The 26,206-nt window shown below is 47.5% G+C and overlaps 1 protein-coding gene across 9 annotated transcripts in view; it reads right to left on the reverse strand.

The window, feature by feature from the left end:
• The window catches only part of HERC1 (HECT and RLD domain containing E3 ubiquitin protein ligase family member 1), a 2,101,515-nt gene that overhangs the window by 1,498,667 nt on the left and 576,642 nt on the right, over positions 1 to 26,206 (reverse strand). For all 9 annotated transcript variants that reach the window (XM_086959402.1, XM_086959399.1, XM_086959397.1 and 6 more), the window contains exon 29: positions 21,205 to 21,442. In XM_086959402.1, the coding sequence (XP_086815528.1) occupies positions 21,205 to 21,442 (238 nt within the window). The remainder of the gene's footprint in view (positions 1 to 21,204; positions 21,443 to 26,206) is intronic.

Raw genomic sequence — 26,206 nt, forward strand, 5'->3', positions numbered from 1 at the left:
GTCCAGACGACCCTTATTGGCTTTCCAGGGGCTTCCTTTAGTAATCCAAAGTGCTCTATTAGTGGCAGTGTGGTCAAGCAGCTTAGGCTTATCAGAGGGGAGTGTTGAGCATTTGTTGTACACACAGAGTCAATAAATGAGCAACACACTCAAAACGAAATCCGAGAACAATTAAGAAAAATAACAGACGTTTATATAGTTTTAGACACCAAGATCTTCGGGATAAGGTAAATACTTTAATAATTATTGTTTTTACAGAGAAAACAGTAAAAATAGCTTGAGCATTGAACGTAGTAATGTTACCCTATTGGGGCAGAAGACATGTACTGCAAAAATACACTTTCAAGTATTTGTAGAGGTGCCCTTTTGGAGTTAAGGTGTTTGGGGACCAATGTCCAAAGTACCATCAGCAGTTTGGGTTTACCTGCCCTGTTGTGTCCAGGTGCAAAGGTGCTGTTCACAATGGTAGCCTCAAGCACAGTTAAAGTTTAAAGGGACCTATCAAGACAACAGAAGCTGCAAAGGGGGAATTGGTGTAAAGTCCGGCAGAACCCAAATAGGGGCTCAGATCATGAGGGACTCTGGAGCAAGGGGACTCAGTTGGTTTCCATGAACCAGGGCTGGGGTTCGGGTGCAGAGGTGTTTGGCCCACTGACACTTACGTTGGAGGCTATCATGTTTCTTGGGGGGACCTGGAGAGGGAAAGAAAACAAGACAGCAGAACCACTATTGGTGTAGGCCTGGTCAGTCCTTAAGTCCCTCGACGGCAGGTCAGCTTTAGCTTTTACTGAATTTTAGAGGTATTTAAGGGTGTGTAGGGTAGCAGCCAATAGGCTACTTACCCCTGGGGTGACTACACCCCCTATATGACCACTTCATGTAGAGAGTGTGCATATTCCTGACCCAGAGTTCCTAGTTTTCCCAAATCCAAAATGGTGAAACAGTTTCTTGGCTGTCCACTTCAGGTGGCCCACCTTAGGGGTATGCCTAATATGAAAGTGCTACAAAAGCGGTACAAAAGGGGCCTACTCTGTTGCCAAATTTACCCCAGGGTCGGGGTTGGGTTCCCATAACAAAGGCAGCAGAGGCCTTAAGGGCGTTGGCCTTGATATGCCAAATCACTTGTCATCCTCCTGGAGGATGTGTTACCACCTTCCTGTGGAACAGGCATTGTTTCTGGCCCCTGAGAGCGTGGCCTCTCACCTACAGGGGGTCAGAAATGTGTCTGTAGTGGCAGGCTGGACCATACGAGTCAGCCACACTCTTGAGGACTACTAGGTTTTCAGGGGGGCAATCTGATAATGGCATCAGTATAGATTTATTGAGACGAGATGCTGGAGTCCAAATAGCATTATGTTCAGTGAAGCCATTATGAAGTTGGGTAACTCATAATGACCAGTGCCCAGTACATATACTTAAGATGGCTTCTTAATCACTTGCAATGCCTTAGTAATGTAACTAAACCTCCCAGGGGCATATGTACTCATGCAGATCTGCCCTTATATGTAATATAATGCACACTGTCTCAGGGTTCTACGGTCTGCAGTAGGGGTGACCTAAATATAAGACATACTGTGTACCTGGGCAATGTACGCAGAGAGTATTCTATGTCATGTTTTCAGAAGGGTTTGCGACCTTTCACACATCCTGCAATGGCAATCTACATGCAGTATTTGTGTGGGTCCCTTTGGTTGGCATAATACATGCTGCAGCTCATAGGAATCCACTTTACTAACCATGCCCTTGGTACCATAGATATAATTTACCAGGGACTTACAGGGGTGCTAAAGTCCTTGTCAATTGGGGGAAAATTAAGCCTGTTGCAGTTTTTAGGGAAAGAGCACTGGTGCAGGGGCCTGTTTACCAGGAAACCCAGCGGACATCCAGTCAAGAACATCAGTACCAGTGGGCAAAAGGTGGTAGTGACCATGACACAAATGGTCACAATGTGAGTAAATTGGAGACATGAACTGAGGTGAAGACATAGCACCCTCCATGTTAGGATGTCATGTTAGTGTGAAAGGAAATCTGAACCTTGTTGTGAAATTCAAATGCTGAATTTGACACTAAAAATGTCAGTGTCTTTTTCAAAGGTTAAACCCAGCTAAATAGTGCTGTAATATAAACTGTAACTGATAGCACCTATATATTTAAAAAATGATAACATAATCTAACGTACCATGTTGTGAGTGACGCTGAAGCCAGTCAACACACATTTCAATTGGATCAGTTTCTAAAGCCAATCTATTTCTAAATTTGATCTGAAAAACTTTAATGAAAGTGATTCTTGTTATACACAACGTATTATAGAAAATGAAAATCATTAGTCAATATAGAGGTTTACTTTCTATTTTACGAGGGTGTTATTTCACTCCGTTTTAGGAAACCAGTTGAAGGAGCTACTCAAACTAATGTCCAAAAGTGTCTCAAACGGCAACTAAGAAGTAAATACATTTTTTTAAAAGCACAAGTTAACCAGGGATGCCTAATCTTTTTTTATTCAACCAGCATAAGGTCAACCGCTCCTCAGCCTAAAAGAATAACTTTTTCACTTTCTGCAATACTGATGATTTTGTAATTCTATTAGGAAATGAAAAATGTTCCAGAGAGGAAATAGCCAGCTAGGCCATATCCTCCCGAACTGGACGACAATCAAGCCCAGACTTTTATAATGCAGTAGTTTTCTGGACATGGAAGAGTGGACAATCCGATTAGTCAAGGGTGATTAGCATATTGTTGTTCCAGGTCTGTAGTGACGCAGTGAAAAACAATAGACTGGAACGTGATCCAGATAAACCACCAGTAGTCATTATTAATGAATACTTTCCACCATCACTTTTTCGTTTGCTTGAAAACTATTGTTCGGTGAACAAAGAAAAATCTAAACTACCAGGATGGGACGCTCAGAGTGCAGCAACTAAAAACAAAAATAATTCTACTGAAAGGCTTTCCGTTAGACAGAGTAATTTACTTACTTCCTAGAAGCCTCGCACTACGAAATCAGCTACTAAACTTGAAACTACTCCAAAACACATCTTCTGTTTTGGGAGTAACCAAAGCGTGCAAATATTACGTATCTAGAACAGCTATTCCAAGCCAAAGTGTGCTCCCTGTATGGTATGGAAGGCAGCTCTTATGGCTCAGGCGGCAGAATAAAATCTTAAATTGGATTAAAGATTGATTTTAGAGAAAGGTGCAGTGATTGAAGGAGACTCTGTATTTACCCCGTCAAACTACATCTGAAATTAAACTAGAGTACCCCATTAAACAAACCACCTCAATGACTGGTGCAGAGAAAAGTTGCAAAAGATAATGCCTGCTCTCCCATTAAGAAACAAATATAGTCGGAGACCTTAAAACTGAGCTTGGCATGGCGACATCTATGTCAATAAAAAGTAACATGAACCAATCTAGGATAAGACCTCAAAAACGTTAGGCTTCACCATATTTCCTTCCCCATCCACTTTAATTGAGATTACTCTCCTGTCCTGGTACCAGTCCATTTGACTAATGGACGACAGAGGGATGTATAATGATAATGGACCTCCTCCAAGCCCCAAGTATAAAATCATTCTCACATTGTTAAGCGGAGTATAACTTAGGTGAAGGAGCCAGGCTATATTAGGAACAAGTAAGTCATTGGGTGCTCCATCACAGTGTCAAAACAGCAGGCAAAAGAGGACACCCTAAATTTGAAAAAGCACTTGGCATATGCATAATTATGAGAGCAGTCATTTCTAAACTACATGCAATGTTGGTGGACAGTCAAAAACCCATAAGCTGGTCTGGTATTTGTAAGTGGGAGATGTTCTTATGGAAAGTGAGAGACCATATGCAATAGTAAAGTCTGTATTAAGACCTCAATAAAAGTACTGCTTTAGGAACAGAAAGATTAATCCTTCCATTATACAAGACTGACATTACACCCCAACAAAGATACATTGTATGTCCTCAAAGGCATCCTCAGCGATGTTAGAGAGGTTGCACTGAAAATGGAGATACCCTTCAGATTGGGTGCAGCAAGTCATAGGCTAACCCCTGGAATTTATGTACTGGAACTAAGACTGGCCAGATACAAGGGCATAACCAAACAAGAATGGTACTTAGTGTTGCAATGTTTGGGAGCGGGAAAGCTAGCAATAACTTGTCAATGGAAGAGGTGTAGTTCTCCTACTGCCTTAAATGCTTTCAAAGGTTTATAACCGATGTATCAACACAGAAGAGCCATATGTTTCCTCTGAGACTCAGAGGGGTTTCACTGCTGAAACATCTCTCGGAAGGAGCCCTGACAAGGACTTATTTTTGCAGACAAGAGTAAGGTAAACTAGATAATAGGCTTTAATTGGGGGAAGGAGTCGGAGGAGAGTGAATAGCAATGGACATGTGCAACAAATCATTTCCACTTTTCTGCATAACATGCCCTTGTACTAGATTTCCTAGCCTCTTTTAGGATATTCATACAGTCTGGTGGTAATTGTAAATAACCAAACTCTATGACTGCAGGAGCCAAATCACTAGATTGAGTTTCTTGGGGTTTGGATGCCTAATTTCTCCATGGCTCTGAGTGAGGAGACTGAAGTTGAGATGCAGCTTATGGTGAGGAACTACTGGGAGCTCTAGCAGGGTGGTAACCATGGTTGATGTGCCCATGTGGGAGCTATGAGAATGAGTTTGAGGGAGGATTGTCTGAGCTTCCGAACTACCAGAGGAATGAGTGGAAGAGGCGGAAAAGCATAGGCAAATATCCCTGACCAGTTCATCCATAGGGTATTGCCTTTGGAGAGCGGGTGAGGGAACCTGGAGACGAAGCTTGGGCATTTCGCATTTTGAGTTGTGGCAAACAGGTCTATTAGAGGAAATCCCCATTCCTGAAAGTAGGGATGAAGAATTTGGGGGATGGAGTTCCCACTCGTGGATTTGCTGTCTCGGTCTGCAATTTGATTGTTTACTCCTGGAAGATGTTCTGCTAGGAGATACATTTTGTGATGTATGGCCCATTTCGAAATGGCTTGTGCTAGGTGTGACAGTTGGAGAGTGTGTCCCCCCCTGTTTCTGTATATAATAGATTGCTGTCATGTTGTCTGTGGGCACTAGGACAATTTTGCCGATTAGGTGAGTTTGAAAGGCTTTGAGCGCTAGAAACACTGCTAGTAGCTCTAGATTATTTATGTGGAGGCTCTTATACTTTAGACTCCATAATCCTTGGACTGTGTGACTTTGTAGGTGAGCAACCCAACCAGTGAGCAAGGCATCTGCTGTTAGCACTGTCTGTGGAACAGGGTCGAGAAAGGGATGCCTTTTGGATAAATCTTGTGGGTTCCACCACTGCAGAGAGCGATGGGTGCGGCCATCTACCAACACTAGATCGGTCAACTGACCCTGCGACTGATTCCATTGACTTGATAAGCATTCTTGAAGGTGACACATGTGAATTCTTGCATGGAGAATAAGGAGTAGTTTCTGTCCTGTAACTTCAGTTCTGTAGTAGGGGTATCTCTGTTATAGTCATAATCTAGTGAATAGTCCCGCCCATGTGCGTGGACCCCGGCAATCAAAAATAATCTCTTAAGTTGTCAAATCATGCAGAACTGCAAAGACACTTAAGAGAGAATTTAAAGACAAATAGTGCAGCCTATATCCACAGGCTACACTGTCCAGTACTTCAACTTGAAATTCCACCAAACAAAACCACACACAACACAGCCTGCCCAGTTTCTTCCATAGACTCAGGAATGATAGAGAGGAAGGCATGGACAGACAAGCCCCATAGGCTGCCATTATGTGGCTTAAATAGGATACTGTGCCTTTAAGAGAACTTTCCAGAGCTTCTCCCAGTATCCCAGAATGCACAGCAGGTCCCTTTTACTTTCAGTTCTTTTTGAAGGCGTAGCACGCCAGACCTGTAGCATTCCTTACATGGATATCTTTCTCCACCGGGGAGGAGGGCGGGCGCTTATGACTATAACAGAGACACCCCTACTACAGAACTGGAGTTACAGGACAGAAACTACTCCTTCTGTAGTAGGGGGATCTCTGTGTATAGTCATAATCTAGTGAATAGAATGGCAATCCCATCCCCACACCAAAGCGGCGGTGGAGAGAAGAAAATTAACACCACTATTGTGCAAACAAATTCCGCAGCGAAGCCTGCCCAACCTGAGCATCTGCCCTGGCATCAGTGTCCAGACAGTAATGCTTAGCAAAGGTATGAACCGACTTCCAAGTGGCCGCCTTGCAGATCTCTGCAATCGGAACATTACGGAGCAAAGCTGTCGTGGCAGCTTTTCCCCTGGTGGAATGAGCCTTAGGTTTACCCCTCCCCCCCCCCCCCCCCAAGGTCTTATTAGCTTTTTGGTAACACGACTGTATGCAGGACACAATCCACCTAGAGATGGACTGCTTAGAGGTAGCAAGACCCGTCCTGACCGATCCATAATTGACAAATAATTGGTCTGACCTACGAATATCTTTGGTTTTATCCAGATAAAATTTCAACACCCTTCAAACATCCAGGGAATGCAGAGACCTTTCCGCTGGAGATGAAGGATTCTGAAAAGACGTAGGCAACGTTATGGTCTGGTTGACATGAAAATCAGAAATAACCTTGGGAAAAAATTTAGGGCGAGTACGCATAACAACCTTAGCAGCATGAAATACAGTATAAGGTTCTTGGCAACACAACGCCTGAATTTCACTCACACTGCGGGCCGATGTTATTGCCACGAGGAACGCCGCCTTCCAGGAAAGGTGCTGCAACGAAGCCTTATGAATAGGTTCAAAAGGCTCCTTCATCAATCTGGACAGCACCACATTCAATTCCCATGAAGGGGAAGGAAGCCTGACAGGAGGGAACACTTTTTTCGAGCCTTCCAAAAAATCTTTGATCACAGGGACCTGGAAGAAGGAAGTCTGTGAAGGGCATTTCATGTAGGCAGTCAATGCAGCCAGATGAACCTTAATGGAATGAACATTAACCCCAGACTGCGCCAAATGTAGACGGTAAGGAAGGATGACGTCTTCCTTGCACGTCGTCGGGTCATAGTTCTTGGACTTGCACCAGATACAGAACCTCTTCCACTTGTAAGCATAGGAGGTCCGAGTGGAAGGTCTCTTAGACTCCTTCAGTATGTCCATACAATCTTCGGGCAGATTCAAATGACCATATTGCACTATCTCAGGAGCCATGCCGCCAAACTCAAAGACGAGAGGTTGGGGTGCAACATCTGCCCCCCGAACTTCGTGAGAAGGTCCGGCCTGCACGTCAGCAGTATGTGAGGAAGGAGAGACCGGTGAAGCAGGTCCGTGTGAAGCAGGTCCATGAACCACCACTGTCTGGGCCATTCCGGGGCAATGAGTATCATCCGAGCCCTGGACCGGGCCAGCTTGATGAGTACCGCCGGAATCAGGGGAATGGGTGGAAAAGCGTACAGAAAGCTGTTCGACCAGTTGATCCATAACGCATTCCCCAGCGTCCCCTGCTGGTAGTACCTGGAGGCGAAGTCTCGGCATTTGCTGTTTTCGGCGGTGGCGAACAGATCTACGTCTGGAGTCCGCCACCTTGCGAAGACTTCTCCTAGTACTTCGTTGTTTATGACCCATTCGTGGTTTTCCTGAATCAGTCTGCTCAGTGCGTCCGCCTGAACATTCTGCACACCTGGCAGATGGGTAGCCGTTCTCGTCAGTCCCCTGGCCAGAAGCCAGTGCCAGATCGCCTGCGCCTCCTGTGACAGAGTGCGTGATCTCAAACCCCCCTGCTTGTTGAGGTAATACATCGTGGTCGTATTGTCCGTCTGTACAAGCAGGGAGTTGGTCTGAAAGGACGGAAGAAAGGCCTTCAGTGCCAAGTGAACAGCTCTGAGTTCCATTAAATTGATGTGATACGTGGCCTCCGACAGGGACCACGTTCCTTGAATCTGTAAGCCTCCGGAGTGCGCCCCCCAACCTTGGAGAGAAGCATCCGTCACGACAGTCTGCGTGGGAATGTCCTTGTGGAATGGAACCCCTCGGAGGAGATTCTCCGCTGAACACCACCACTTCAGAGACTGAAGAGCATGCAGAGACAGTTGTATCTTGTCGTCCCAAGATCCTTTCCTCTGATCCCACTGGTCCTCCAAGCACTCTTGCAAACGGTCTCATGTGCAGTCGTGCGTGTGGCGTTAGGAAGATACAAGAGGCCATCGATCCCAGTAGAGAAGACACCGTCCTCACTGTTGTAGATGGAGTGGTCATAAGAGCCTGAGCCTTCCGAAGGAGTGATAATCGTCGCTCCTCCGAAGGAGACACGCTTGCTCACAGCGTATTGATGGAGGCTGCCAAGTACTGTATGCATTGGACCGGAGTCGGGACAGACTTGGACATGTTGATGTGCAACCCCAGCTTGTTCAAGAGAACGCACGTCTTCTGGAAGTGTGCTCGAGCTTCCGAGAAGGAGGAGGCCTTGATCAACCAATCGTCCAGGTACGGGTGGACGAACACCTTGTTCTTCCTCAGGTGCGCTGCTACCACCGCCATGCACTTCGAGAATGTTCTCGGCGCAGACTTTAGTCCGAATGGGAGTACTGTGTATTGATAATGATTGGTGCCGACTTGGAATCGCTGGAACTTCCTGTGTTTGTGTGCAATGGCCACATGGAAGTACGCATCCTGTAGGTCTATAGCACAAAGCCAGTTTCCCTGTTGCAACTGAGGATAAATCTGATGTAACGACAGCATGCGAAACTTCTCTCTGCAAATCCACTTGTTTGCTTGTCGCAAATCCAGAATGGGCCTGAACTCGTTCTTGTCCTTCTTGCGAATCAGAAAGAACCAAGAGTACAGACCTCTTCCTCTCTGAGACAGAGGTACGTCTTCTATCGCCCTTTTCCTTACCAGGATATCGGCCTCCGCCTGAAGCTCGAGCAGCTGAAACTGCGAGCTGACCAGTGGAATTGCTGGAGGCGGACTGGTGAACCGAAGACTGTATCCATTGCAAAAAATATTCAGCACCCACTTGTCCTGAGTAATTTTTCTCCACTCTGGAACGGTCTTCGGAACTGCTGCTGCTGTTGCTGTCCCGAAGCTTGGCCACGCCCTCTGCCCTGTCCACCGAACCGTCTCTGGAACGGGCGGTACGATTTCTTTGTCTCTTTGGCCTTTTCCAGACCCACAGCCGTGAGTGTCTCGGCCTCCGCCTTCATGCGGGCCATTTCGTCATCCGCATGTTTCCCAAATAGGGTTTCGCCAGTGAATGGAAGATTGGCAACCCTTTGCTGTGCGTCAGATTTCAGTGACGTAAGACGGAGCCAGGCGTGCCGTTGCTGGTTAATCCCATGGCAGAAGCCATGCGCCGCCAAGAGGGACGAATCGGCTGCAGCGCTGATGATCTGATTCGCCACCAGCATCCCCTCATTTAACACCTCCTGGAAATCCTCCCTCTTGTCCCGAGGCAGGTGTTCCACAAACTGCTGGAGGGAGTCCCAGAGGACATGGTCATAGTGTCCCAACAAGGCTGTGGCACTCGCAGCCTTCATGGAGGTCGCCGACGTTCCACACACCTTCCTGCCAGCCGAATGGATGTATGATGTTACAACGCGGACTTTTACTCCGCATACTGTTACAACGCGGTTTTTACAACGCGGGTCATGTAACAACGCATGTATTTACAACGCATTTTTTTACAACGCAGGTACCTTTACAACGCGGACCATTACAACGTAAGTATTGGTAAGTATATATTAATTAGAATAATATAATAGTAACTTAATTTTAAAAGTATAATTTAATGTAATTTTAAATAATTTAATTTCCGTAAATTAATTTAAATTTAAATTAATGTTACTTTATTTTTACCCTGTACCCCTGTACCCCAAAAACTCAAAACTGACCCACAACCCAAAAAATAATGCAAAGTAATTTAATTTAATTTATTTGCTAATAAATAATTTAAATTATAATTAAATTTAATTTATTTGTACCCTGTACCCCAAAAACTTAAAACTGACCCTGAACCCTAAAAATACCCCTTTACCCTAAAACCCAAAACTGACCCTGAACCCTAAAAATACCCCTTTACCCTAAAACCCAAAACTGACCCTGAACCCTAAAAATACCCCTTTACCCTAAAACCCAAAACTGACCCTGAACCCTAAAAATACCCCTTTACCCTAAAACCCAAAACTGACCCTGAACCCTAAAAATACCCCTTTACCCTAAAACCCAAAACTGACCCTGAACCCTAAAAATACCCCTTTACCCTAAAACCCAAAACTGACCCTGAACCCGAAAAATACCCCTTTACCCTAAAACCCAAAACTGACCCTGAACCCTAAAAATACCCCTTTACCCTAAAACCCAAAACTGACCCTGAACCCTAAAAATACCCCTTTACCCTAAAACCCAAAACTGACCCTGAACCCTAAAAATACCCCTTTACCCTAAAACCCAAAACTGACCCTGAACCCTAAAAATACCCCTTTACCCTAAAACCCAAAACTGACCCTGAACCCTAAAAATACCCCTTTACCCTAAAACCCAAAACTGACCCTAACCCCTAAAAATACCCCTTTACCCTGAAACCTAAAACTGACCCTGAACCCTAAAAATACCCCTTTACCCTAAAACCCAAAACTGACCCTAACCCCTAAAAATACCCCTTTACCCTAAAACCCAAAACTGACCCTAACCCCTAAAAATACCCCTTAACCCCAAACATATAACATTTAAAATATAACCATATACTTACCAATACTTACGTTGTAATGGTATGCGTTGTAAGGGTACCTGCGTTGTAAAAAAATGCGTTGTAAAAACATGAGTTGTAACAGTATCCGCGTTGTAATGGATGCGTTGTAAAAGTAGTGCGTTGTAAAAAATGCGTTGAAACAGGTGCACACCAGCCGAATCCATCCATCTAGACTCTCCATCTGGGGGAACTGTGGGTGACGGGGTGGTAGCATGCTGTTTGCGAGCCGCCATCACTATCACAGAAGGAGGAGGTTCCACTCTTAGAAAAGCCAGATCAGAATCGGAAGCCCGGTATTTTTTCTGTAGTCTCGAGGGGGCCGCCTTAGTCACCGCCGGGGTGAGAAAAAGGTCCATGGCTGGTTCCTCCAGGCCCGGCACCAGTGGCAATAATGGACGAGACAGATGTTTCTGGTGCAGCGTCTCGAAAATTACCGATGTCTTGGGCGTGGGCACCGTCAACGAGATTCCCAATTTTGCTGCACCTCTTAGCAGTATATTTACAACAAGGGGTGGTGAGGGACAGAGTCTCTGAATTAAACAGAATACTCTCACCCAGTCAAGAGATCAGGGCTAGATCCAACACCGTTTTTTAGCTCACTGCACCATCCCAGTTTCAGAACCTGGCTGTATGCAAACTAGTCTGTTCCTGTCCCAGTGCATGATGGGAACAGGGCAAACCAAACTACAAAAGCCAATTCTTACACTGGGAAGGAAACAAGCTACCGGGGACCGGTTTCTGGCATTTCAGCCTCTTCGGCCCGGCTTGCTTGAATCCTGATGGTGCAATGAGCAAGGGACTCACATCTGAGTATACCCTTCCACGCTTAGGGTGGACAAAAATATTTACAACAAGGGGTGGTGAGGGACAGAGTCTCTGAATTAAACAGAATACTCTCACCTAGTCAAGAGATCAGGGCTAGATCCAACACCGTTTTTTAGCTCACTGCACCATCCCAGTTTCAGAACCTGGCTGTATGCAAATTAGTCTGTTCCTGTCCCAGTGCATGATGGGAACAGGGCAAACCAAACTACAAAAGCCAATTCTTACACTGGGAAGGAAACAAGCTACCGGGGACCGGTTTCTGGCATTTCAGCCTCTTCGGCCCGGCTTGCTTGAATCCTGATGGTGCAATGAGCAAGGGACTCACATCTGAGTATACCCTTCCACGCTTAGGGTGGACAAAAATATTTACAACAAGGGGTGGTGAGGGACAGAGTCTCTGAATTAAACAGAATACTCTCACCCAGTCAAGAGATCAGGGCTAGATCCAACACCGTTTTTTAGCTCACTGCACCATCCCAGTTTCAGAACCTGGCTGTATGCAAATTAGTCTGTTCCTGTCCCAGTGCATGATGGGAACAGGGCAAACCAAACTACAAAAGCCAATTCTTACACTGGGAAGGAAACAAGCTACCGGGGACCGGTTTCTGGCATTTCAGCCTCTTCGGCCCGGCTTGCTTGAATCCTGATGGTGCAATGAGCAAGGGACTCACATCTGAGTATACCCTTCCACGCTTAGGGTGGACAAAAATATTTACAACAAGGGGTGGTGAGGGACAGAGTCTCTGAATTAAACAGAATACTCTCACCCAGTCAAGAGATCAGGGCTAGATCCAACACCGTTTTTTAGCTCACTGCACCATCCCAGTTTCAGAACCTGGCTGTATGCAAATTAGTCTGTTCCTGTCCCAGTGCATGATGGGAACAGGGCAAACCAAACTACAAAAGCCAATTCTTACACTGGGAAGGAAACAAGCTACCGGGGACCAGTTTCTGGCATTTCAGCCTCTTCGGCCCGGCTTGCTTGAATCCTGATGGTGCAATGAGCAAGGGACTCACATCTGAGTATACCCTTCCACGCTTAGGGTGGACAAAAATATTTACAACAAGGGGTGGTGAGGGACAGAGTCTCTGAATTAAACAGAATACTCTCACCCAGTCAAGAGATCAGGGCTAGATCCAACACCGTTTTTTAGCTCACTGCACCATCCCAGTTTCAGAACCTGGCTGTATGCAAATTAGTCTGTTCCTGTCCCAGTGCATGATGGGAACAGGGCAAACCAAACTACAAAAGCCAATTCTTACACTGGGAAGGAAACAAGCTACCGGGGACCGGTTTCTGGCATTTCAGCCTCTTCGGCCCGGCTTGCTTGAATCCTGATGGTGCAATGAGCAAGGGACTCACATCTGAGTATACCCTTCCACGCTTAGGGTGGACAAAAATATTTACAACAAGGGGTGGTGAGGGACAGAGTCTCTGAATTAAACAGAATACTCTCACCCAGTCAAGAGATCAGGGCTAGATCCAACACCGTTTTTTAGCTCACTGCACCATCCCAGTTTCAGAACCTGGCTGTATGCAAATTAGTCTGTTCCTGTCCCAGTGCATGATGGGAACAGGGCAAACCAAACTACAAAAGCCAATTCTTACACTGGGAAGGAAACAAGCTACCGGGGACCGGTTTCTGGCATTTCAGCCTCTTCGGCCCGGCTTGCTTGAATCCTGATGGTGCAATGAGCAAGGGACTCACATCTGAGTATACCCTTCCACGCTTAGGGTGGACAAAAATATTTACAACAAGGGGTGATGAGGGACAGAGTCTCTGAATTAAACAGAATACTCTCACCCAGTCAAGAGATCAGGGCTAGATCCAACACCGTTTTTTAGCTCACTGCACCATCCCAGTTTCAGAACCTGGCTGTATGCAAATTAGTCTGTTCCTGTCCCAGTGCATGATGGGAACAGGGCAAACCAAACTACAAAAGCCAATTCTTACACTGGGAAGGAAACAAGCTACCGGGGACCGGTTTCTGGCATTTCAGCCTCTTCGGCCCGGCTTGCTTGAATCCTGATGGTGCAATGAGCAAGCCGGGCCGAAGAAGGCTGAAATGCCAGAAACCGGTCCCCGGTAGCTTGTCTCCTTTCTGGTGAAGAATTGGCTTGGTAGTTTAGTCTGCCCTGTTCCCATGATGCACTGGGCCAGGGACAGACTGATTTGCATATAGCCAGGTTCTGAGCTGGGATGGGGCAGTGAGATAAATAACGGTGATGGATCAAGCCCTGATCTTTGGACTGGGTAAGAGTGGTCTGTTTAACTCAGACACTCTGTTCATCACCACCCCCTTTTTGCACCTCTTAGCAGGACATCGTGAAAGACCACCAGATCTTCAACCGGCGACACCCTTGTCTCCGGTGACCCCGACAAAGTCGGAGAGTAGTCCCTGGTCCCTGAGGACCTCGTATGGGAGCAAGACCTGTGCCTCCTGTGGCGGCGTCTCGACCGTGTGGATGACCTGTTGCGCGATCGTTCCCTCCTCCTGGAACGAGAGCGCGACCTCCCAGTTCGTGGGCGCTCCGCAAGTTTCCGTGGAGGTGTCTTCCGCGGCCTATCCTGGGGTTTCGGTCTAGGCGTCCCCTTAGGCGGTGTAGGAAGAGGAGGCAGTGACGCCGACCTTGGCGGAGGAACAGGAGGTATCTCCGACCGAGGGGCGGGCCCATGCGGCGAATGCGGTGGTGGTGGTTGTCCTGAGGGAGGAAGTGGTGGAAGCGGAGGGTTGACAGGAGTATCCTCCTTAGGTACAGGGGGAGGGGGAGCCTTCGGCCCAGGTGGTGTATATACCACCGAGTACACCGAGCCCGGTGACTTCTTCGGTGGAGGGGGCTGCGAACCAGCCCCTCCCGTAGGTGATCGCCGTCTCCGGCACCCTCCACCAGACCCAGCGTGACTTCTGGCACCAGAACTCCTTCTGCGCCGCTTAGGAGAGTTGGAACAACTCCGAGACGCCGATCTCTTCCTTCTCGACGCTGAGCGTCACTTTTCCGGCGTCGAATGTCGCCTCCACGACTCTGGCGTCGAACGCCGCCTCCGCGACGTCGATCTCTTCTTTCTCGACGCCGAACGCCGCCTCCGCGACGTCTACCGTTCCATTTTCGACGACGAGCGTTGACTCCTCCTCGACGCCGACCGCTTTCTTGAGGTCCTCGACGTCGAGGATCCCCTCGACGCCGATCGTCTTCTCGACGGCGACCGGCAGTGTCGCCACGACGGCGAGCGCCGACGCCTGTCGCTCCTCCTTCGACGCCGATAGCTCAACGCTGACGTCGACGACCACGACGAAGACGCCGTCGACGGTGGTTTCGACGGCGGCCTACCCAGGCCCCTCGACGTCGAATCTTCACGCCCTTTCGACCCGGAGCCCCGGGGAGATGGGGAACACACCGTCGTCATCCCTCTCGTCGTCGTCGTCGATGCAATCGACGCCGACAGAGACCAGGACCGTTTGCTGGTCTTCCTGCCTCTGGGGAGCCCCCCATAGGCCTCAGCAGAGGCAGAGGGAACCTTCCCAGCCTGCCCAGACCCACCTGCAGCCTGCAGTCGTCTCTCTTCCAGGCCTTGAAGCCTAATCTTCAACCTTTCCCTCAGGGTCCTTGCTGAAAGTTGCTGGCAGATGTCACATTCTTCAGGGACATGTGCTTCAGGGAGACAGATAATGCAGACGTCGTGTGGATCAGTCTTGGACTTCTTCCTTCCACATGCTGGGCATTTGTCGAATAGAGCAGACATTTTAGCGCCCTAAAAAGCCTGAACAAACACACAGGAGTGAAGGGAAACATCCAAGAAATATAAACTGCAAACACTTTTATCAAAAAAGTGAACAAAAATCCAATAAACCCTTGAAAAAGGGAGAGCTCAATGCCAGGGTCTTGTTAGCAGGAGCCGGAAAAAAGAACTGAAAGTAAAAGAGACCTGCTGTGCATTCTGGGATACTGGGAGAAGCTCTGGAAAGTTCTCTTAAAGGCACAGTATCCTATTTAAGCCACATAATGGCAGCCTATTGGGGTTGTCTGTCCATGCCTTCCTCTCTATCATTCCTGAGTCTTTTACTGGTAGAGGCAAGTTTCTCTATGGAAGAAACTGGGCAGGCTGTGTTGTGTGTGGTTTTGTTTGGTGGAATTTCTAGTTGAAGTACTGGACAGTGTAGCCTGTGGATATAGGCTGCATTATTTGTTTTTAAATTCTCTCTTAAGTGTCTTTGCAGTTCTGCATGATTTGACAACTTAAGAGATTATTTTTGATTGCCGGGGTCCACGCACATGGGCGGGACTATTCACTAGATTATGACTATACACAGAGATCCCCTACTATAGAATTATAATGCAAGACGCCATTATCCCTAGCAGTTGCATGACTACTTTTGCTGGTAATGATTGGTTGGGCTGAAATTGAGTCAGAAGGGACTGAATACTGTGAATCCTGGCTGTATTGGGGGAGGCTGGAGCTTTCTGAGCGTCTCTTGTGGCTGCCAGGTATGTTTGTGTGTTGGAACGCTGTAGATGAGACTTCCATGCATTTACTGTAAACTCTAGTTGGTGAAGTAATTGAATAGTGGTTTGAGTGTGTTGGAGACACATTTGGCACGTGCTGGCTTTGATGAGCCAGTCGTCCAGGTATGGGAAGACATGGATGCCTTGTCTTCTCAGATATGCTGTGACTACTTGCCAGACATTTGGTAAATATCCTGGGAGCAGTGGTGACTCTGAACAGTAGCACTTTCATATGGTAATGATGACCCGCTAATATGAATCTGAGATATTTGCGATGAGCGGGATGAATTGGAATGTGGCAATATGCGTCTTTTAAGTCTAGAGTTGACAAACAATCGCCCTGCTGTAGAAGTGGGAGCACTTGCTGAAGTTTCACCATGTGGAAATGCTCTGAAAGTATGTAGAGGTTTAGTTCTCTGAGATCTAGAGTAGGTCTCAAGGAGCCGTCCTTTTTGGGGATGAGAAAGTACAGGGAGTACACGCCTGTCCCATGATGTTTTAATGGCACAATTTCTATGGCTCCTTTGGACAGGAGAGATTGGACCTCTTGCTGAAGTAGATGTAAAAGTTCTGGTGACATTTTGTGAGAACGTGGTGGAATGATTAGAGGATTGTTGGTAAGCTCCAGGCAATAACCGTGTTGGATAATTCCCATCACCCATTTATCTGTGGTGATAGATTGCCAAATGGGGAGGAATTGTAGAAGAAGTCTACCGACAGGTGTTAAATGATCGGGGGAAAGTGTAGGCAAGTCACTGTTTGTTGACGAGGGGGAATTACCTTGTGTGGAACCCCTGATCTGACCTTTGTTGTTGTTGCCTCTGTATCCTCCCCTAAAGAAGCTTCTTGTCGAGGAAGATTGATTGTTGCCTTTGTAGGATGCAGCAGTATTGTCTGAGGACATGGTTTTCGACCTTCCACAGTAGGAGGAGTGACCAAAGGAGGCCCGATAAGAGGGAGACTGCAGAGCTCCCATAGACTTGGCTACTTGTGTCTTTTTTCATTTTTTTCTAATGACTTGTATACTTCGGGCCTAAAGAGATGTTCCTTGTCAAAAGGAGTATTTAAAAGAGACTGTTGTACTTCTGGTTTGAAACCAGAAATCCTCAACCATTCATGTCTCCTTAATAACACACTAGTGTTGATCTCTCTAACTGCGGTGTCTGAAGCATCTAAAGCGCATTTAATTGATGAATTGGATATGAGCTTCCCTTCCTGGACTAAATCCTGGGCTTTTGCTTTGTGCTCATCTGGTAGGTGTTGAAGTAATTGCTCCATTTCGTCCCAGTGTGCCCTATCATATCTGGCTAGCAGGGCCTGGGTGTTGGCATTGCGCCAATGATTTGCTGCTTGGGCGGATACTCGTTTTAGGGAGGCGTTTAATAGTTTTAACTCTTTGTCTTGAGGGGGAGCATCCCTTCTAGTCTGTGAATTGGCCCATTTACATGCATTAAAGGCCACCAAGGAGTCTAGTGGTAACTGCCCTTTAATAAAAACTGGATCTGAGGGAGCAGGCTTAAATTTGTTATCAATTCTGGGGGTGAGAATGCGAGCACGCACTGGATCTGTTTAGACATCATCGGCATGTGGCTAGCCTTTTGTGAGCTACTGAGTGTTTCAAATAGGAAATCTTCCTCTAGAGATTCCTTGAGTAACTGTACCCCATGATACTCTGTAGTTCAAGCAAGTAATTTAAGATATCCTACATATCCTCTCCCTGACCAACGACCCCGCCGCCGCCAGAGCCGACGTTCACGAACGGATGAAACACGTAGCCGAGTGGATGACGACCAGCCGCCTGAAACTGAACTCAGACAAGACGGAGGTCCTCATCCTGGGCTCCTCGCCCTCCGCCTGGGACGACTCCTGGTGGCCCCCCGCCCTGGGCACCGCACCCAAACCGACAGACCACGAACGGAACCTGGGCGTCATCCTGGACTCCTCCCTCTCCATGACCAGACAAGTCAACGCCGTCTCCTCGTCGTGCTTCAACATCCTGCGCATGTTACGGAAGATCTTCCGGTGGATCCCCACCGAGACCAGGAAGACGGTCACCCAGGCCCTCGTCACCAGCCGACTGGACTACGGCAACGCCCTCTACGCCGGAACCACCGCCAAGCTCCAGAAGAGACTCCAGCGGATCCAGAACGCCTCAGCCAGACTCATCCTCGACATCCCACGACACAGCCACATCTCCAGACATCTGAGAGATCTGCACTGGCTCCCCGTCAACAAAAGAATCACCTTCCGTCTCCTCACCCATGCACACAAAGCCCTACACGATCAAGGCCCGAGCTACCTCAACAACCGCATCAACTTCTACGCTCCCAAACGCCATCTCCGATCAGCCAGTCACGCCCTCGCCGCCGTCCCCCGCATCCGAAGAACGACAGCAGGAGGAAGGTCCTTCTCCTACCTGGCCGCCAAGACCTGGAACTCCCTCCCGACCGACCTGCGCCTGACCCAAGACCACCTCTCATTCAGGAAGAAGCTCAAGACCTGGCTGCACCCCCTCCGCCCCCCCAGCGCCTTGAGACCCTCCGGGTAAGTAGTGCGCTCTATAAATGTCTTTGATTGATTGATTGACGTGGAGCCCGACGATCACGGAGTGTTTTCTTCAATGGGAACTATCTGCACGTATTGCAGTCCTGTTCATTGTGCTCCGGAGACAAGCAAAAGTTGCACACTTCGTGCCGAGTTGGTGTGCGGATACTTGGCGTGACACTGAGGGCAGAATTTTAAATGGAGTCCGTTCCATCAACTGCGAAGTGGACCGACGCGGTTAGGCCGGACGGCCTTCCCAAAGATCTTGGATCGAAATAGAGGATATATAGAGAAGTGGGATACAAGTTTGAAACAATACCAACGTGGGTAAAGTGGATTGCGCACCGAGGGGAACCCGAGGAAAAAAGGTTTCGAAGAGGAGCGCAGCAATACATGTCCGAACCCGAACGCGGAAAAATACAATCTAACAATGGAGTTGATGCCCTTGCGCACAATTACCGAAAGCTGGTCTCACCTACCTCATGACTGGAAAGACAACTTCGAAGAGAAATAACTTGCAAACATCCGGACCCAACACTAGATGGAAGGAGTGCGCAAAGCATGTGATCTACAGCTCACAAGCCTCGAACAGACTGTTCTGTATGGTGTGAATTTCCCTGATTACTTGGCTGCATCCTGACTATACAGGATGGTTTGAGCAAAAGAGGCTCCAACCCTCCCCAGACCATAAAGCAAAAATTTGCTGGCCATTTCCCAGGGGGAATGCGTACAACAGCCACACAGGCAGATAGCATTGGCCAACCTCAATTCCAAACTGGCTGATAGGAACGTCTGTTTCCCAAATGTATCAATCCTTTTCAACTTTTTGTCCAGAAGTGTTGTGGGGAATGAATTAGCATTTACTTTGCGGTTAGACCCATGGACAAGAAAACTTTCAAGAGTAGGATGCTGCATAAAATCCGGGTCACCAAGCGCCGGTCTATAGCATCTGGCAACTTACCTGTTACTTGGTGGAAAGAGCACAGCTTAGCTTAAGTGCCTATTAGGGAGTCAGTCAGGACTTCATTAAGTGGACGTAAGGTTTCAGATGATACTGGCGCCCAGGGTGCAAAACCTCAGGAAGGACATTTGTCTTGACTTCAACAGAAGGCAGTTGTATGTCTAGGACTTAAGCGGTATATCTAATCACTACAGCAAATGAAGAAATCTCAATCATTGGGTTCCAGGGGAAAAACTAACCCTGTATGAGGAGAAGTATCATGCCCACTGACTTCCTCCAAATGCATATTCCACTGTAGTAATTGTGTGAGGGTTAACTCCCCCCTTGTCATCGGTGGTGGTGGCAAACTCTGGTCAGAATCCGAGGCAAAAAATTAGGGAGCCTATGACAAAGGATATGTGAAAGAGAAAGTGGCTAGTCTGAGTAAGAGCATACAGGAAGCAGATGCACTGAAGCGTTGTCATAGCACAACCTTGGTTGAGATCGAGATAGATTTGGTTCGGAGCCAGACACCCGACTCGGCAGTTGCTTTATCTCTGGTGACTTTAGCACCAGCAATACTGAAGGAAACTGCATAGATCTTGGAGTCGGAGAGAAATTCAGCACCAGAGTAGGTGCAGAACCCAAGGCAAGTTTGAGGGCAGGTTAGCCAGCCCGACTGGAGGCAGCTGTGTATCATTGGGGCCCAGCAAGTGCACCAAATGGAGTTGGAATAATGGCAAAATACACAGCATGACCTGGACCAGCTGCACTGCAGCTGATGGTTTGAGAAATTCGGGTCAGCTGTGGAATCAGGTTCTTGGCTGGGGATCGAAAAAAAGACTGGCACCTTGATGCCCTCCACTTTAATTGAGATTTCAATGATGGTGTTGAGTACCGCTTCAACTTCTTATGCTTAGTCTTTGACTTCGACTTACTGGACTTCAACTTACCGGACAACTACAACCATGAAGAAGACCTGTTGCGAGAATGGCCTGACGACCAGTCTTCCCCACCAACTCTTTACAACAGTTTTTGTTTAAAGAGCTCCACCTTCCTCCCCTCCTCTGTTTATACATATATTTATGTTCTGTTTAGATTCTAATACCACAGATGATATGTACAAGGGTCAGGCGTCTTTTATAGAAAGGTCCACAAATACTCCATTTTCCTCTGAGGATGATACTATAAAAAGAGTAATCTAGTGATGATCTCTTGGCTGAGAAGGAAAATTACTTACCCGTAACTCCAGTTTAACCATCATGGGCTCTTCAGACTCATAAAAGAATCTCTCCATTGCTCACATAATATTTCAGGTTGGAGACCAACAAGCCGGAAAAATGAACTTAGGTGGCTTATCAGAAGTCAACTGCATCTAAATGCAATGGAATTAAAATTGTTTGCTTTAGGGACTCCGAAATGCAGCTCCTTCCTGTTTTGGAATGTTTTTAAAAAATGAAAAAAATTGTATTATTAATATAAAGAAAATCTTCTAGGATCAAAACTAGTGAAATTAAATTACTTGAAACGCATCTCTCTCAGGGGATTCCATGGCAGAAAAATGTGTTTTATCAATGTCATAGTGGAATTCTGAAACATGCAATTGTAAAAACCTCTCATACATATTTCAAATGCAGTTTTCAGGAAATGTAATTGATGATCAATGCTTACCCTGTGGTAATGGCTAAGATCTGAAGTAATCTTGTACTGGCCACTTTTAGAGCAGTGCTGAGCTGAGAAATACCGGTTTTCGGTATCAATTGCAACGGCTGCCCAAGCATGGTGTCTGTGCCACAAAGCTGTGAAAGGACATTCAGTAACCCAGTTGAAATAGCAAGGGAGACATCAACTGGTTGGTAGCGCACACTAAGGGCAAAGACAGTCACCAACAGGAGTCGTTGCTGAGCCTCTGAAATAGACATAAAATTTAATTTACACACCGTTTTAACATTTGTATTGGCATTTATTAGGACACATTCAAAACAAATCAAAACCCCACAATGAATACAAGCATTCAGGCCTTAGTAGGTTAATGGATAACAGTTCTTTAATGTAGAAACTTTATCATATACTCTATTAGTTTCAAAATACTTCTCACTTGCACAGGGGTACTAGGAACAGCACAGAGGGGTAGAAACAAGGCAACACTCACTGACCCGTTTTCCATTAAAGCAAAAGCGAAAGCATTCAGAACGCCCACTCCTAAGGTTACCGCAAACTTTTATCAAAATATTAATAATTAAAAAAAATAACATTCTGCTGCTGTTCAAGGACAAAACAGGAACATCATCTTAAAGAGATTTCATGATAATTCTTGTGCCTGTCCGCAGTTTCATCATTCTTACATGTGTGTCTGTGTACCCAAGCCTCCAAAAGATGTACACTCATTTATCCATAAGAGTGAGTCATAAGTGTGTTGTACAGAAGCATCTCTGGCAATCCACTTGATCAACTCGTAAGCAGTCAGGGTGTAACAACTGGCATACTGCATGGATGGGTCATTTCACCATCATTTAACTGAAACATGGCCACAATGACGGGAAACCTCATCTCTGTCCAAGATAGTACTCAGTGGGCAATGGCCAACAACATGGCCGAGTAGGCGTGTTTGCCGTGAACTCTGGCTGCCCAGCTTTAATCGTGACAAATATCCTGCCCTTATAGACGCCATCCATACACGCTTTGGAGTTCTAAATGTAGCTGGATTGACCCTGCAACATAAACACCATCTCCCGGGCTGCAGGACCATCGGAGACCCAACACACGTATTCCCGGCCTGCGGGGGCTGACGCTGAAGCAAGCGGAGATGGGGGCCTGATTTTGCCTAATGCGGATATCGATGAGGGGGTCGAGGCGAACGGAGTCTCAGAAATGAGTGTGGGAAACACTGCGGCGATCAGGCAATCTCCGGCACTGTGCAGTATACCAAGGTCTACGTCCCCTTAGGGGCGAGGCGGACACCGACACCACGAGGGAAGGAGCAGCTGCAGATGGGCCTCCAGGCTGAATAGATGGGAGTGAAGATCCATTGGAGCCCGGAGAGCGGTGACGGAAGTTGTGGGGACCAGCTGGGAGTTCCCTGGGTTGCGGAGCTGGTGTACCCCCCCCCCCCTAAGCCAAGCCACCCCCCCCTCCTACCCCCCCAACCAAAGATCCTTCAGCTGGGAAGTTTTCTGTGGTGTGCCGGGGCATGAATCCCCCTAGGAATGAGGCAAGCGACTGGGGATCCCAGCCCTGCCAAGTATCAGGCACCAGGAGTGATACTAACGCATTTCAGTGTGGTGGTCCGCCAACACCGCACTGAAATGCAAAGTCACGTATTTGTAGAGCTTCCTTGGCTGTGAAGCGCCCAGAATGCTGGCTGCTAACCCACCAATTTCTAATGTGTAAGTGCAGAGCAGAAGCACTCGCTGTATGCTGTTCCGACAGGCTTGGGGTCTGCCTGAGGCCGTGGGGGAGCTGCTACTATTACAATGTAACAGACCTCATGGTTGGGTTCACCACGCGGCATTACCATTTCACAGATCAGGTGGGAGGAGTCGGCGAGTGCCCAATGTGATAGGTGGTGGGTCCTGCTGCAGTTACCCGCCCGCAGCAGCAAAAATTGAATTAGAAGTTTGCATCCTTCCTCAGCTGGCGGCAAACATTTAGGCTGCTGATATGAACCATAAACTGATGTAGGTGAGCCGCAGCTACGACCCTCGAGCATGCCCTGCGGCCGGCGTTGGTCAATGCTGCGGGCGGGACCCAAGTGAGTTGGGTTGCCGGAGGCCGGCCAGCACTGCTTTTTTACGGGCCTCATCGCAGTAAGTGCTCAGCGTAGCCCAGGTATCATAATTTTATAGTTTTGCGGTCTAATGTGCTAGCAGGCAGAGCCCGTTTTTCACAAAACATTCCTCTTTAATTACAGGCCAGTTTCTCAGCTGATCATTATAGGCACACCACGCGCCGGCGCCTGCTTGCTTGCGGAGAATTCAGTTAATTATAGGCGAAGATTGCCGTTTCTGTTGTGGCCATGCTGCACTGCCTATGCTTTGCTGGTATGTTTTTTTTTTTTTTTAAATGCGACGATCTGGCGCAGGCTGTTGGGAAAAGGCAGCCGCCGCTGCCGTGACCCTCAGAGCTGAGGACACATGACTAGCCGCCCAGAAGAATCATGAATGGCCCGGCACTTTCATTCATGCCACCCCAGCCGGCTGGTGGTTCTAGTCCGAGCTGTAACTTTAAGAAAAGTGGTGATGGCCTCACCAAAATCTCCGCTTGTCTCGCCGCTAAGAAGAGCCTTGCGAGTGTTGACAACTTTTAGTATCAGTTTGTTAATTAATGCATAAATTTACGCCTGTCACTAAAGTTTAGCAGAGGTGAGCAAGTGGCTGCTGGCGGCACTGTGCCTGCAGCTTGTGTGATCTGGTACAGTTACGGCCGGGCCTCTGTGTCTGGCTGACTGCCTGAGCCGTGCTGCCGTGAGCCTGTTAAACAGGAAACAACTTTAGAGTTTTTGAGATACAGCCAGCCTGAGGTCCCCTGGTTGTGACCTATAGCACACGTTACTACTTGTGTAACGATATAGCTGTAAGAGACATTAGTTAGTGATAGATTCCTTTCCTTAGAATATCCCCAGGCATCAGACTGGATCCGGAAAGTTTTCCTTAGCAGTAACACTGCGTGTCAGTAGGTGGCATCCTGCGGCTCCGCGTCCATCGCTGGCGTCGTATATGCACCAAGATGACGTCCCGGAGACTACTTAGGCGCCACCCATGCGCGCTGGCATCAGTTCTGTACACGACTTTCCGTGCCAGGAATGCAGAGCCCTGCAAGATACTGACCACTGGTGCATTGAAACTAGGGCCCTGAAAGGGATGACCTTAACCCTAGTAATCGGTTCGCAGAACGGGGAGGATGGAAGGGACGGTAAGGAATCTATCACTAACTAATGTCTCTTACAGGTATATCGTCACACAAGTAGTAACCTGTGCATCTGAAAGAGACTTGTTAATGATAGATCCCTTACCTTAGAATAGATACCCCAGCAATACCAACCCCGGTGGTGGGTCTGCTAACAGGATTACACCAGAAAGTCACGATTAACAGAACGGACAAAGAAGCCGTCTCTCCGGACTTGACTGTCAAGGCACTAATGTTTGGTAAACGTGTGCAGCCAGGCCCACATAGCTGCCGGACAAATGTCCTGCAAGGGAACACCGCATCCCAAGGCAGTAGTGGCTGCCGTTGCCCTGGTGAAATGGGCACGCATCCCCACAGGGGACTCCTTCTTAGCCAACGAGTAACAGGCTTTGACGCAGAGAACGACCCACCGAGAGATGGTCCATTTGTGCACATCCCAACCTTTTTTGGCACCCACGTATCCAACAAAGAGCTGGTCATCCACCCGGAACTGCTGTGCGTGTTTCATATAAAATGAGAGCGCAAGTTTGGGGTCCAGACTGTGGAGCCTCTCCTCTTTCGAAGGATGCGGAGGCGGGAAGAAGGTGGGCAAAGTGATGGTCTGCCCGATGTGGAAGAGCGTAACAATCTTGAGCAAGAAGGAAGAACTGGTCCTTAGAACCACCTTGTCTGGATGAACAGAAAGGAAAGGACGTTTAGAAGAAAGGCCCTGGAGCTCACTCACTCTTGTGCCAGAGGTGATCGCTACCAGGAAAGCCATCTTCAGAGTAAGAAGACGCAAAGGACAGTTATGAAGAGGCGCAAAGGGAGCGCACATCAGATATGTCAAAAAAAGATTTAAGTCCCATTGAGGCATTATGAACAGCACAGGAGGAGTCACCTCCCTCGTCACTGGAAAAGAGTTCTTCGAACAAAAACAAAGTGCAAACATCCGGACCCAACACTAGATGGCAGGCTATGCACAGCATGCGATCTGTAGCTCACATGCCTTGAACATCACTATACACAGTAATACGAATCACACACTATAAGTGTGAGGAATACAGCAGCTGTATTCTGTTGTGCCAGTACTAGAGACTTCATTTGTGCAATCACCTAGTGACTGCATGCAGATTTTCTCAGGACGGAAGACTCCATCATGCATATGCTCTTTTACAAGGGGCTGAGTAATCGTGTTTTGTTCCAACAGCAGGCTGAACCATCAGTATAAATGATGTAGTCATGGCGATTTAGAGGAATTAATGTTGCCATTGCTACATGTACAAGGATCTTTCTTAAAGTTGCCTTCACTTTTTCACATCTTTTTTTGACGCACATTTGCATCCGTGACACTTGGATTCGTTTGTTAGAAACACCGACCTTGCTTACACAAATAAACTTCACAAGAACACAGTCATATTGCACGATTGTGCAAATTGTGTTTATTATTTACATTCATATGGCCACACAGCTATCTGTAGCATACAAACAATGGCAGCCTGATCACAATCTCGGCCCAAGGCAAGGACGCCTTTTTCTATATAAACTTCTGTTTCAAGGCATAGTCAGAGGAGGCACTTCTGTTGTCTTCCAGAGGTCTCTACATGCTGAAACCTTTGCCCAGCAGCTGACTGATATCTCTGTGAGGGGTGTCAAGTTCGTGACCAAGGTGGGGTCCTGCAGGAAGCACATGTCCAAGACAGACGGCATTAAGAAGTCAATCTAACAATGTGGTTGATGACCATCCGCATTGTCACCTAGAAGAGGAGTCACAGTACCTTGTGACTCG

This window comes from Lissotriton vulgaris, chromosome 2_2 (assembly GCF_964263255.1).
Source record: "Lissotriton vulgaris chromosome 2_2, aLisVul1.2, whole genome shotgun sequence".
In the NCBI taxonomy this organism is placed as follows: domain Eukaryota; kingdom Metazoa; phylum Chordata; class Amphibia; order Caudata; family Salamandridae; genus Lissotriton; species Lissotriton vulgaris.